The sequence below is a fragment of the Vigna umbellata genome, chromosome 7, assembly GCF_029865625.1.
Source record: "Vigna umbellata cultivar VRB3 chromosome 7, Vumbellata_1.0, whole genome shotgun sequence".
Classification (NCBI taxonomy): Eukaryota; Viridiplantae; Streptophyta; class Magnoliopsida; order Fabales; family Fabaceae; genus Vigna; species Vigna umbellata.
Genome location: NC_142171.1, coordinates 27,000,499 through 27,015,401, shown reverse-complemented (window position 1 = coordinate 27,015,401; position 14,903 = coordinate 27,000,499). Strand labels below are relative to the sequence as shown.

Genomic DNA, 14,903 nt, shown 5'->3' with positions numbered 1-14,903 from the left:
TTGCACAACCAAGCTTGTGCTCAATACCACATCAGTACCACTTAGTGCCATACCAGCTTTCAACATACTTAGATTTATGATTTAAGTGAAATGAGACCTGATGAATTACTTAAATTGGTGTTTCTTTTCCAGAGAAATGGTTCAACATAGTTTGTATACCTTAAACTTATACCAATTTGAATAATTGCTCAACTCTTTAGTTATCTGAATCACAATGGCCAAACCAGAATCAAAAACTCAATTCAATTATCAAACACAACATCAATCAGATTCAACACATAACATTTTCAATAAAAATATCCAACTAACAGACACTAAAACAACTAACTTCTCTTACCTGAAAGATGACCAAATAGCTCAAAGACCCCTAAAGCACTTTTAAACGCACAAGTAGCTCAAACTGTCCCTATGAACACCACAAACATGATCAAAGCACATAATTAAGACTACTAATCAACAGAGACTAGAAAGAGAAACACAAATATCACATGCGAGCCGAAAAAAAGCCACATGAAGAAGAATAACCAATAGACCAAAAAAGAAACATAAAACTAACTTACCCTATTGAAGAAACTGATAAATTGATTTTGATAAGTTCACCACTTGAAGAAAACATATGGTCTCCGATCTTCAAAAGAATGAACAAATTGTAAAATATCTTATAGAGAAGAAAGAGTTCTAAGAAAATAATTTATAGAAAAAAAAACGTGTTTTAAAATAATGAAACTTGTTTATAATAATTCTATTTATATTTTAGATTTTTAATATTAAAATAATCGAATCTCAAGTTAAACTCATTATCATTTTTAAACACGATTATTTAAAGTCTTACATTTAAACTAAAGTAAATACTTTACTATTTTATTTTGTAAAATAACTATTTATTTAAATCTAGCTGTTCTTTCAAATTAAATCAATTATTTATCATAAAAAAAGGAGGTTATACATATATTTCCACTAGTAGTAATTATAACAATTAATTTTTAATTATATTTTTATTTAGTCTCTATTACTTTATTAATAAATAAATATAAGACATTTGTTTAAAGGAGAAAAGCATCATTGTTGGGAATATAATATTGAGATCTCTTAAACTATGTCCTTGCACCCGCATTGTTCTGAGTTTTCTAGCATATTCTATTCTAGTTCCGGCACATTTGTAAGAACGCTTCGAATATAATATTGTGATTTTTTTTACTAATCTATTGAAGAAATTAGTTGCTGTTAGTGAACATTATTTAAGGTCAGAAAGAAGTATGGTGGAGTGAGGACCAGAGAATCCCTATCTCTTTCCAAATTTATGGACAAAACAAAACAAAAAGCAAAATGTTTCATTTTTATGTTTGCATCAAAACTACTAACTGTCTTTGAGTTAGTTATTTTTTCTTTCTTCGTTCTCCAACCAAGACCAACCACTGCAGCACCTACTTCATGCTATCATTCTCATGGCCCTTCAAGCTTTTTATGGCTCTGCATGCTGTTTCCATTCCCACCTTCTTCACACTTCTTCTTCCACCACTGCATCTCCACCATTCCTTGCTGCAAGGAGGTTCCAATCATGTCCTTCAAGAAAATCTCTCAAATTGAATTGTAGCTCAAGTGGCAATAATGATGACCAAGTATGCTTTTTGTGTTAATGGGGTTTCCCAATTTTGCCTCTTGAAACTTTGTTTCAAACTGTTTGTTAGCTCTAGTGCAGGATTATCTTCTGGACGCTCCAGTTTCTGTTGGAGATGGATTCTCTTTCAGTGGAGGTAAAAAAAAAGGGGTGGGGGTATGGATGTGTGGAAAACCGCTTAGATCACAGGCTTGTACTTTTTGTGGTTTTGAAAATTTTGTTTGAATTTTGTGGTTTCTTCTATTCTGACAGGAAAGTATTCAGAAGGACCAAGTCCAAGTGATGAATGGTTTAAGCAGGGGAAAATGGTAATTAGGAATTATTTTTCACCCTTTTCTTTTATATTTCTCAATTTCTCATAAAGCGTTCCAATAATATCTACAGCAATGTTATGCATAATGATCTCCTACCTCAAGGATCATTAGTTTGTTTCTTGAAAAAAAATGTTATCTATTCAATCCTTTAGTTATGTGAAGTCTCATGATTTCTTCACTCTTTGCTGGACTGAAAGCAATGAGTGTAATGAAACCCTAATTTAGGAATTGATTTGATTACATTTTTCTTGTTTTTGGGACTAAATTGATGAGAAAATGTTTGGAGAACCAAAGTGAAGACATAAGCTATTACACCAATTGGTGACAAAATCTTTTGAGCACCCAAGTGATTGTGTTTGTATATTTGGATGAAAATAAGGGTTTAGTCTTTTTTATTAAAATGTTGAATATTTAACTCACACTTGAGTCCAACAATCTTTCCAACGTTCTTTCGAGAAGAAATACCGGGAAATTTGAAACATGAGTTGTGAAAAACCTCATACAAGAGACCATGACACCACCTTTAGATCAAAATCTTAAGGCATTGAATTTATGGGTCTTTTCTTCTTATATCTTGCTCTTATTGCTCAATTTCATTCAATATGAGACATTTAACTCACATTTGGCTCTAACAAAGTATATTGTCAATTACTTTCGAGAATACATTAATTGAAACATGATTACATTGATTGAGTTAACACAAGCTGATATGGAGGAAATTCTTGTTATGCTATTTCAGCTTGACTTCCTTGAGGTTGGAATGTTGTTATTTTAAAGCCACTCTTTAGGATTTACCATCAGTTTTCTGATATATTATCAGGTTAAAGCCTATTCAATTCCTGGCACCGGTGAAAAGGCAAAAGATCCAATATTTGGACTTGCTATGGGAGCTGGTTCTCAAGCTACTGGCGATCGGTTTAGGTAAACTAGATTTATCTTTACATGTCCAATGATTTCCACTTCTTGTTGCAGAACCAGGAGAATTCAGAAAAGGAAAACAAATGGGAAAACAGAGGGCTGATAAATGATATGTAACATGAATATATATATCGATAAATACATGCTAAAGACTTATTTGAATTTGTAGGACTTTGTTGCAAATAAGAATGAGAAGTTGTATCATTTTCTGGAATACTAATTGAACCATATTTTGTCAATATGATTTTACATGATAGATGGTTTTGTGTTGAAAGTGGGAGCGCTGATAATCCACCAGTGATACTAATCCATGGTTTTCCTTCACAGGTGAGCATCATTAATTACCACTAATGTAACAGAGGACCTCTAGAATTGTGTTATTATATGAAATTTCAATCCATGCTTTCTTAGTTTTAAATTATGATGATACGAGAATCAGATTAGTTTGCTTTCTTTTCTTTCTTATTTCTAAATGATAATTGTAATCAAGGCATGCTTGTGTTTTGTCCGCAAACTATAATCTGATTTGAATTCTATGAGAAATTAAATGCTTGTTCATGTATCTAGAGATGTGTGAAACAATTGTAAAGAGAAGATGCAGACATTAAAAGCTAGAGATAAATTCTTCCTGAATTTGTTTTATGCTATTAAATAGTGGTTATAATAAAAGTCTATTCATGAGAAGACAAAGCTTGATACATTAGCAAATTTTAGCATATCAGTAAACCACAGTTATGATTGAGTTAATAGCTGTTTGTGCATTATGATTGCTTCCAGAATTGCAAAATGTTTTTCTCGTCTTAGTCTTTGTATTTATCTGGTAAAAGTCACTTGCTCTTTTTGTTTGTGTGGTTTCAAAACTCAGACTATGATATGATATTTAAACTTGTGGTTTCTTCTGAGATGGATTAAAGGAGATGAACTGAACACTGTTATCTCATGATGTTGAGGTAATATTGTGACACTTACTGCAATTTGCTGCAATGGCAACAAACAGGGATGTTGTGTCACTCCTTCTTCGCTATATTGGTGTTGAAGTGCAAACCATTATTCCTTTCCATTATTTCTTTCTTGTTTTCCCAGGTTCTGAGATAAAACTTCTGCCATTAGGTGTTATAAGATTTTTAGTGAGAGAGATTCATAGAGGTGGTTGTGTCTCAGGTTGGTTGTAACATCCTGAAAGCTTCATAAGTATCATCTTGAAGGTGATTGTCAGAATAATAATCTGATTCATTAGCATAGTAGTTTGGATTCATTAAAACATGTTGCAATATTGCACAGAAAATGGGGTTTTTTGTACTTGTGGGACTGTGTTTTTCAATACAAGTGAATGGGTTTATATTAATTTCATATGGCTATAAATGTTAATAACCGTGTCATGAGTCATATTATCCAAACATGTTATATATATATTGAAAAACCACATTTTTTACTGGTAAATTGATGATGCTGTCAGGCATATTCTTATCGAAAAGTTCTTCCAGTACTCTCCAAGGACTATCATGCCATAGCCTTTGACTGGCTAGGTAAGATCACAATTTCTTTTTATTGAATTTAAAATTGCTCTTACTTTATTTGTTGGGTTCTTTCTGAGCTATGCTTTGTCATTGATTACTTCATGGATTTTTAATCACATACTGAGTTGATTGATGCTAGAAGCATCATGACTCATGAAAGGATTTCACAAGAATTCCTTTAGTCTTGTACACTGGAACAACCTTTTAGTACTACATTGTACCTGTATAAATCTCCTCTTCATTGCAACTAATACAATCTCTTTCAGAACAAGATGTATTGAGGGCCACATTTTGTTTGGTATGTGTTCCTTATTCAATTATGTCATTATCCATGAAGAGGAGCCTTTTATTTTATCTCTAAATTAAAAGACTTGTGCTTCAATCTTTGCGTAATGACTGGTCTCATTTACAATTATTATTCAACCAATTTATCCACTAGACGGATTCATGTTTTTCTCACTCTTTTTTAACACTTTTACCAAAATTTCCTTAGCTTACTAATTCAGCACTGCAGAATCGGAAATGATCACTCCCTTAATTATTTTCTCTCAGGATTCGGGTTTTCTGATAAGCCTCAACCCAGATATGGGTTTGACTACACTCTAGATGGTAATTTCTTTAGTTTCTTAAACAATAATAAATAGTAACTGGTGGTTTATGAAAATTCATATTTTGACAAAAAAGGTGTCTAGAATGTGTTGTTTTTTTTCTGTCCTGCAGAATATGTGTCATCATTGGAGTCACTTATTGATGAACTAGCTGCTACTAAAGTCTCTCTTGTTGTCCAGGTCAGTTTGCCTTAGTTGAAAAAAAGTATAACTCTTTTTGCCAAAATTAGCTGTTCTTTGACATGTGATAGGAAGTTCTTTAATCTTCTTTGCTCACAGGGATATTTTTCGCCTGTTGTAGTTAAGTATGCCAGCATTCACCAGGACAAGCTCAGCAACTTAATACTCCTTAATCCACCTGTATGTTTGTTTTAACTGTCAAATTCAATTTTGTCTTACTACAAAACTCATTCTACCATGATATCATCAATCAAAGGAGAAGTTTCCCTTATTTTAGTGTCATACTGCCTCATTTTTCTTCATATTCTAGAAACTTCACATCTTCTTCTGCATGTAAATTCACATCATTGTTCTAGTTTTTTCTTGTGAAAGGAACTTGTTTCTTGACTTTAAAGTTTCATTCTTTTTTAATATCAGTATCTTTCTGAAGTACCTTCCTAAGTACTTCTTAACAGTTATCATCTTGAATTCCTTCTTATTCTATAAGCTAACAGCTCAACATGCCAAGCTCCCATCAACATTGTCCATATTCAGCAACTTTCTGCTAGGTGAAATATTTTCACAGGTATAAAATTTGTATAAATCTTGCTGAAGTTTTAATAAGTGTCTTTTACTTGAATTAATAGTGTGGTTGGTCCCTAAAAGTTTTACTGACATAATCTGTGCATAATCAGGATCCATTAAGGGCCAGTGACAAAGCTCTAACAAGCTGTGGTCCCTATAAAATGAAAGAAGAAGATGCAATGGTCTATAGACGTCCCTATCTTACATCTGGTTCCTCAGGCTTTGCACTAAATGCAATTAGCAGGAACATGTCGAAAGACCTCAAGGTGAAAATTTACATTTATTGAAGCGGTTTTACTGATTCACATGTATTTTCACTAACATATTGAAAAAATGGTCAATGAGGGTGTGTTTGAAAACTAGTTGACACCAAATTGAATGAAAAATTTCTTCTATATTAGTGTGTATAGCTTTATTTTATTCCATTGACCATAATTTCTTATAGTTTTTACCGACAGTTTCCTAAATAAAGTACTAGAAAAGTATAGGTCATTGCTATAACTACTTTTTCATAGAAATAACTTTATGTATTCATTAGCTTTGATTAGATCTAAATTTTGTAACCTGGTAAAAATTTGTTAACACTTAAAATTTACTCTATCACTGGCTTTTTAAAAAAAAATGTTCTTCGGTTTGGTTTTTCTCAGGAGTTCAGAATTTGAATACCCTATATATGGAAGCAATTTTTTTTGGCAGGCTCATCTTCTTGATACCCTTTACTTAACCTTGTCCAGAAAGGGATCATAAACCTTCTCAAAATAAAGTTAAAAACTTTATGCTTGCGTTGTCTGATATAGCAGACCTCTGCCTCTGAATGCATATGGCAGTATTTTTCTCTCTATTGAATGGAGACATTTCTTTGTTTTTCTTAGGCAGAGGGAAGATTAGGGAGAGGTTATGTTCCCCTTTTCTATGGTCAGCATATGCCACAACTAGGGCTAACAATGAACCAAACAACTTTGATAGGTTTAGTGGCAAGGTCTATGTTAGAAGAAATAAAGGTGGCAGGTAGTTATAACCTTCTGCAGTTATTCTGTTAGAAGAAATAAAGGTAGTATGTATAATCTCCTACAGTTGTGTTGTGTAACAGGCTATTATATATAATCTATGTTAGGTTTTTGTAAGTAGTTTTTTGGAATGTTTTGTAAAGGGAAAAGTCAGGAGAGACAGGTCCTCTCGAAAGACCTTGAGTGTTATACGTGGTTGTTCCTGTTCTTACCACATTGGTAGAACAATTCTGTTCTGTTTTCTAATAAATCATCCAAGAATCTGTCTCGGAATTCTCTAGTAATTTTGGATACCTATTAAATGGTATTCAGAGCCTCTTTCTTGGTCTTATGGAAGCAGTGTGGAGCATGGTGAATACAAGAATGGAATCCATATTAGATGTGGTGAAAAAGATGATGGAAGAATTCATGCAAGATCATGAAAGACAGGAAAATCATAATCATTAGCAATTCCAGCTTAGAAGACATGATTAGAGGGCTCACCGTGGTGGTAGAAACGATGTCTTGCAGTGCTAACAAGGGTGAAACTGTTTCATTGATGAATACAGGCAATGGGTCACCTTGGGAGGAAGAGAAAAGTACGACACTATCTTCCTCAAAATGGAGAAAATTGGACATCCCGGTTTTTGCAGGAGAGGAGGCCTATGGTTGGATTAACAGACTAAAAGATATTTTCGATTCAAAACAGTGAGTGAGGAGGAAAGAATGCATCCTGTCATAGTTGCTTTAGAAGGGAAAGCCTTGAATTGGTTTAGTGGTGGGAAACCTGCAATCCAAATCCTAAGTGGGAGGCATTCGAGGTGGCTGTTGTCCCCAAGTTTCAACCAATGATGCTTCAAAACCCCTTTGAAATTCTGATTGGCTTGATACAAACAGGTTTAGTGGAAGATTATATTGAGCAATTTGAATAATACGCTAGGTTCTTGAAGGGGATTCAGAAGGATTATTTGATTGGCATCTTCTTGAATGGGTTGAAGGAGGATATCAAGGCTAAGGTATATGAACCTAGAAATCTTGTTGAGTTAATGATGAAGGCTCAAAGGGTGGAAGAAAAGGTTAAAGTAACATCAAAAGGAGGGTCTCCCACTATGCAGCTCAACAGTAATGCCTACAAACCATTTTCTGTGACTCTTAAGTTATTCAAAAGAAGGGGGAAATTCAATGGGTGTTATCAATTCCAACAAAGGGAGAGGGGAGAATAGTGACTCTTCGAGTACCTTGAGTAGTGTTTCTGCAGTGTACTAGCAAAGAGGGGTGCCTTTTCGAAAATTGTCACAAGAAGAATTCCAAGATAAAATCAAGAAGGATAATGTTTCGAGTGTGATGAGAAGTTTGGCCCTAATCATGTTTGTAGAAATAAACAACTGCACATGCTGCTTATGTCTGAGGAGGAAGCATCTGGAATATGTGACTTACAGAACAACAATCATAATCAAGAGGAAGTGGAAGAAGCAGGACTGGTTTTGCAATTATCCCAATGTACCATGGCTGGGCTTACTACCAAGAAGTCATGGAAACATTGGGGGACAATTGAAACAAGCACATGGTGGTTTTGTTGGACTGTGGAGCCTCATACAATTTTATTTCACAAGACTTGATGCTAGGTGTGTGTGGGCTACAACAGGAGGTAACTCTTCCATATGTGGTAGAGGTGGGGGATGGACACAAGGTGCATTGTCAAGGGTTTATTCTTGAATTACAAGGCCTAAAAATTCAACAGGAATTTTTTGTTTTCACCTTGGGGTGCTGATATTATGTTGGGGTTGGAATGGTTAGCATCTCTTGGGGAGGTAAGGGCTGACTTTGGAAATTAAGGCTGGCAATTGGTACGGGGGAAAAGGAGCACATCCTTGTAGGTGATCCCACACTGTACAAATCAGAATCTTCCTTGAAAACGTTGTTGAATGATTTTAAGTAAGAAGGATCATGTTTTTGTGATTAAATGGGGCCAAGAGAAGGAAGCAGCAACTACCACTAGTAAGGAGTTCCCTGCATTTCACCTTGAGGACAAGGTGAAACTTCATGGAGGGGGTATTGATAGGTTTAGTGGCAAGGTCTATGTTAGAAGAAATAAAGGTAGCAGCTAGTTATAACCTCCTGCAGTTGTGCTGTATAACATACTATTATATATAGTCTATGTTTGGTTTGTGTAAGGAGTTTTTTGGAGTGTTGTGTAAAGTGAAAAGTCAGGATTTGAAAGACCTTGAGTGTTGTACTTGTTCCTGTCCTTACCACATTGGTAGAACAATTATGTTCTGTTTTCTAATAAATCATCCAAGAATCTGTCTTGGTTTTCTCTAGTAATTCTGGATTCCTATCAAACTCAAACAAGTTTGAAACTCAATTCCATGATTACCTCATAAATTCATGAACCAAATGAGCTAAATGTGAGTTAAAAATTAAGCTCCTGGTGAGGTAAACTTGATCAATGGAAAGGTTTATGAACTAGCTCTTTGTATATATTAGTACATTTTATATTATTACCCTTGATAACTGATTTCATGTCCATTTATTAATTAAAAGAATAAATGATGAACAACTTTGAGTGAGTCATTCACAAGCTTAAATTGAATCAAGTTGAACCAAGCTTGACTCATTTCTAACAACAGGTCTCGATTTTTCACATTGAGTTCAAAGCCTCACCACTAGCCTCTTAGGAATCCGAGTATGAGAAGTGTGTTGAGATAAATGGGTGGACAAGTAAGTCCTAGTAGAAACCCATGGCAAAACCAAACTCACTCGAAAAAAAAATTATTAAAAATCTAAGTATGAGTTAAAAGTCTCACATTAAGTGGATATAATAAAGTTGAGTAACATATGATATAAGAAACGAAAAATCTATAAACATTGAACATTAAGATTTTATGTTTGAATTTCAACACATCCTCATTGTGTGTATTGTGATAATTAATACTTAAGATGATTTATCAATGAATAACCAGCCAAATGAATTGGATTCAAACCTTTGTGTCTGGCAGAGATTTTACATTAGTTTTTTTGTCCAAAATACTTTCCCAAGCTTTTCTAGTGCCTTAGTAACTCGAAAGTTGCAAGTTACATACTTAGTGTAGAGAATATAAATATAAAATAATGTTTTGCTTTTCTGCTATTTAGTAAGATTGTGGTGTTTGCTTGATTCACTTTTTCCTTTAGAGATATGTGGAGGATATGAATAGAATATTGAAGGACAAAAATTGGGAAGTTCGAACCACAATATGTTGGGGCCAAAGAGACCGTTGGTTGACCTTTGATGGAGTGGAGGATTTCAGCAAGGATTCCAACCACAAACTCATTGAAGTTCCTACGGTAAATACTTTATTCATTTGCACATATCTGACATTGTCTAGTTTTTGTTTTTCATTTGTTGCCACTGGATGACATTTTTTTCCATGATTACTTGTACTGAGCTACTCGTTGTGAGCATATATTTGTAACATTTTTGCCTGATAACAAATTATTTTGTTTAAAAAACAAGGAGCATCCATTCATAAATGTTTGTAAAATCATACTTCTAGAGCATCCATAGTAGTGGGAAATGATTATTGTGGATTCTTGTATTCTCTTCATATTCAAAATTATTTAATCCCCCATCATTAAGATCTCCATATGATATAGTGATATTTTACTTCAGCAAGTGAACAATTTAATTTCAGTTTTAGCTTGACTGTAATCTTTGCATGAAAAATATTAGTGAGTTGTATTGAAGTTTGTGCTGATGTATACATTCTGTGTTGTCCATTTAGCATGAATTGGAAGAAAATGAAGGATGTCTTAGAGTTCAGACTTTGAGACATCCAATGAGGTGAACAACGTTTCGAATTTTATAATCCAAAAATCATAATTTTCTCCTTCTAATAAAGGAACTTGGACATTACCATAGATTGTGCTGTTAGTTGTAGGAGTGTTGTTTGTGACCATCATTCCTCACTTTGATATGTTGTTTGTTGCAAACTCATTGGGATGCTATGGTTCCCTTTCTTACCTACATAAAATCACTTTGTCGGTAATTAGGTAGATTCATTGTCTGATATATGCTTGAGGCAACTTCATGGCATCAACATGTAGGAAACAGAACATAGTTACTAGGTGCAGTACAAAGGAAGTAAATATGAAAATTATTTGAGTATTAACTAGTGAGTTTTCTTAATATATAGACTTTCTTTACTGACAAATCGTAGGTCTATTTTCAAAGGAAAAAGGTAGAATTAACTTCTTTGCACTTTGTAGGCTGGTCATCATGTGCAGGAAGATTGTGGTGAAGAAGTTGGACAACTTATTTGCAGGATTATAAGCAGAAGAACCTAGATACGAGGATATTTTCTCTTTGTTCCAACATGCTCAAAGTTTTTGTTACATTTTTCCTTATCTTTTTTCTTGTTCTATGTTATTTTGATAAACCTTGGTTTATTGCCGATCTTGCTTTGCAGAGAGAGGCATTTTAAAAGGTAAAATAAAATAATATATAAGTGGTGTATATCTCCTTCAAAGCACTATCTCTTGTCTAAATTTCATATGAAAAAAATTTCATATGAAAAGAATACTTCAGGAATAAGAAGTTATTGCTTAAAAAGTACAGTGAAAACTAAAGCTTTCATACATAGAATCATAGTAATTTGTTGTCTCTATACAGCTTTAAAGCCATGTTTTTTAAAGTAAACCATGAAAAACTTCACCAGAAGAAAATACACCACATAATGTAGCATTATGTAAGTGCTTTTGGTATTATTTTTTCTGCTCAAAGTAAGAGTTTTTATCTTGATATTCCATATAATATTTTACTGGTATGATGTTAAATGATAACATATATCAATATATAATGTGGCAATCAACATGTTACTTGACACATCTGCTATGTAACTTGCTTATACTTTTGGTTTACATATTGGGAAATACATTAGGTATCACATCATTATCTAATCTGCAATTATAAAACATATTAAATATTTAAAAAAGGATTATGATTGGATTAACGTGTTAGCTCTTTAATAAATATACCAAATTATACAAATAGTAAATTTAACTTAATTTTCTTATTAAGTCAAAATTATCTTATGCAAATTGATATTTATATGTTGGTTAGTTTGGATTTATTATTTTGATTTAGAACCAACATTAATCTAGATGAAAAAAGAAAAATATAAATTTTCTATGTTGATTAAATAATTGATATAGAAAATGATAAGTACTTGTTGATATAATTTTGATGATATATTTTTGATAGAAGGATTGGATAGTTTTCTAAGATGTATTTTTCGTCCTTCATATATCAAGTAATCAACATAAAAAATGTTAGACAACAACATAATAATTGATACTTTATATGTCATTTATAGTTTTAGCATAAAAAAAAGTTTTTTTTATAAATATTTTGTTTATTTTTTTACTCCTTCTCTTCCTTGTATAATATACATAAAGGATGATGAGGTCATCTCAGTCTAGCTTGAAGGTCAAGCTCATCTCGACCAAGTTTGTTGATACCACGTCAGATTTTGATAACGTGATAAATAGTTAGTAATTATCACTTATGACAATTACTACGAATCATCATTAAAATTTATTAAAGAATCTATTCCCTAATATGGATATAGTATAATTAATACAAGATATATAAAGGTGATTCATATTTCAAGGGTATTTTGAATAATTTATTATAAGTTCTCACATATTTCATTATCATTAATTTAAGGAAAATGTTTATTTGACAACATATTTTTACCAAATATTTGACAACATGTCGCGTTATGATTAGTTATATTTTTTAAATGGAACCGCTTGTCTAGGAGAGCGTTTTTGGAAAGAAAGATTATTCAGAAAACCTTTTTGGCGGTTTGAGTCTTCTTCTTTCAAAGTTTTCGACTTTTCCGAACTCGCTCTCCGCCACTCTTGAGAAATATCCGTATTCTCTGTGACCCTATTTTCGACTTGTTCTACCTTGGTTTTGTCTTTTCGCATTGGGTGAGTTCTCTCATTTCCCCCTATTTGGAGGTTCATCGGTTATATTAATCACTATTTCTGGAAACGTTTTGTTATTTCGCACAGACCGGCAAGGTTGAAGTTGGTTTTCTGCACACACCGGCGAGGTGGAGGTTTGTTTTCCGAACACACCGGGGAGGTGGAGGTTGGTTTTTCGCACACACCGTTACACTTAATACTTGATGCATTTCTCCATTTATAGGTTGGTTTTGTATGTTGTTCAAATTTGGGTTTAATGTGTAATAACAGGATGTAGTACTTTAGTAATAAACTTTGATTTTTTTTTGGAGATTAAAATTTAAATTATTGGTTTTGTCGTTGGTTGGTTGTTGTTGTAGGTAATTTTTTTATTTAAGTCTTGGCTTGAGTGGAAACCGAAATGGAACCATGTAATAGCAATGTAAGTACAATTTCTGTATTTGTGTTGTGTTGTTCTTTTGGAACACTGATTGTAATGTTTGAAATTTGGACTGTATTATAGTGACGCATGCGAGCATGGATGGATACATCGTACATTGTCCATATGAATTCGTTACTACGAACCAGACATCAAACGCGCATTGGAAAGACTCCATTTAGGTGGTGTTTAGACATTGTTAAACCTTTAGAGGCCAGTTTAAAATTGATAAAGGCGATGGTTTGTAGATGGGTTGGGCACCATCAATCATTTAGAGTTAGCCAACATCTATTGCCATTCACTACGGTTGATGTTGTGATGATTGTAGGTTTAGGAGTAGGCGGTTTTGAGGTTCCGTGCGATGATTCAGTAGTTGGTAAAGTAGGTGAGATGTTGAATGCAAAAACAACCACTTTGAAAGACCTGATGAATATGTTTGATGAGGTCGTACTTAATGATGCTATTGAGGTAGATGTGATTTGTCGTTTGTATATATTAGTTTGTTTAGTGGTATTTTATTTTCCTAGGAAGTCAAGGTTTGTTTCTAACATGCCTTGTTTAGTATTAGATGATTTAGATAGGTTGTCTCAATATGATTGGGGTAGTGTTGTACATAAATATCTTATGCATAGTCTAAATAGATGTAGTAAGAAAATACTGTCTGGAGTGATTGCTGACTCCTTGAGTATTAGTGGCGATTGACTTCTTGTGTTTTTTCAAAAGAAAATCATATATCAACTGCAAATCTTGCTTTCCATTACCAAAGTACTTACGACAATGACTCTTTATAAGTTGTTTTTCATTTAATTTAATATTTTGGCCAACTAAACTCAACCCTAAGCTCAAACAAACATCTATGGCCTTTAATTCCACTACTCTTTCACCAAAACGAAAACAATCACTCTCATCAACCCATCTAATCAATAATTCGTTCAAAACATTCCTACTAATTTTAACATTTTCTTTAAGTTCTAAAAACCATCTAAATGGCGTATTCGAAATGATTGATTTGTGCTCCACACTCAATACTTCATTCAAAGTACCAACAAACTCGCTTTTCATTGAATGAAGAACAAAAAATTGCAGACAAATAAATATACTTCTTGTTACGAAAAAACAAAAAAAAAATTACCATCAAATGCCAAAAGCAATAACCAAACCCAAAATAAGAATACCGGAACGCATTCAAGTTCTTACCTTGTTCGAAGAACCAATGTTAACGGAGGAATCCATTGCACACAAAGCACAGATCTTGATTCCTCAACGTAGATCGAGGATAACCCTAAAATGGAGAGAAGAATGACACACTTTGAAATCACCGACGAAGGAGGTTGAAGAACGTCCACGAAGATATGCACAAAGATGAGAGAGAAGAGTAAAAATGAAAACCCTCAAATGAAGATGGTGCTTCACGTACAAGGGTACTTTCGGAATAAACACATTATAAAGCATCAAACCTTTTTCTAATCTTTTTTCTTTTAAAAGTTTTTATTGAAATTGAACCAATAGAACGCTGACACTTGTCGTTGTCAAAACGTTGTTAACAAATCATTGTCAACATATCGCGGTCCTTAATTTAATTATTGGAATACTCATAGGTTCCTACTCTCTAAACGATTCAAAATGGGACCGATGTACTTGAAAGAGATGGTATCAACATCAAATATAGCAAATCAAAATGTGGCGTTAAAAGAGATGCATAAGGAAATGTAGAGACATTTGGTGGAGATAAGGTGTAAAAATGAACAAGAGATTAACTCTTTGGGGTAGGAGAATCAGAGAATGAGGAGACAAATGGAAGAATCAT

General features: G+C 33.4%; 1 protein-coding gene across 2 annotated transcripts; it reads left to right on the top strand.

Annotated features, from left to right (window-relative positions):
- The first annotated feature begins 1,336 nt into the window (after window positions 1-1,336).
- Window positions 1,337-11,200, top strand: LOC124840374 (alpha/beta-Hydrolases superfamily protein). Of its 2 annotated transcripts, none has more exons than XM_047316420.2 (13): window positions 1,337-1,619; window positions 1,700-1,754; window positions 1,871-1,926; window positions 2,753-2,853; window positions 3,108-3,177; window positions 4,307-4,376; window positions 4,920-4,976; window positions 5,088-5,155; window positions 5,255-5,335; window positions 5,643-5,720; window positions 5,830-5,985; window positions 9,880-10,032; window positions 10,954-11,200. In XM_047316420.2, exons 1-13 carry the CDS (start codon window positions 1,446-1,448, stop codon window positions 11,029-11,031), a joined length of 1,197 nt encoding a protein of 398 aa, XP_047172376.2. In that variant the 5' UTR covers window positions 1,337-1,445; the 3' UTR covers window positions 11,032-11,200. The 2 variants fall into 2 exon arrangements, with proteins under 2 accessions (XP_047172376.2, XP_087950438.1); XM_088094312.1 differs by having other exon boundaries at window positions 1,516-1,619; window positions 1,695-1,754.
- The last annotated feature ends 3,703 nt before the right edge of the window (window positions 11,201-14,903 follow it).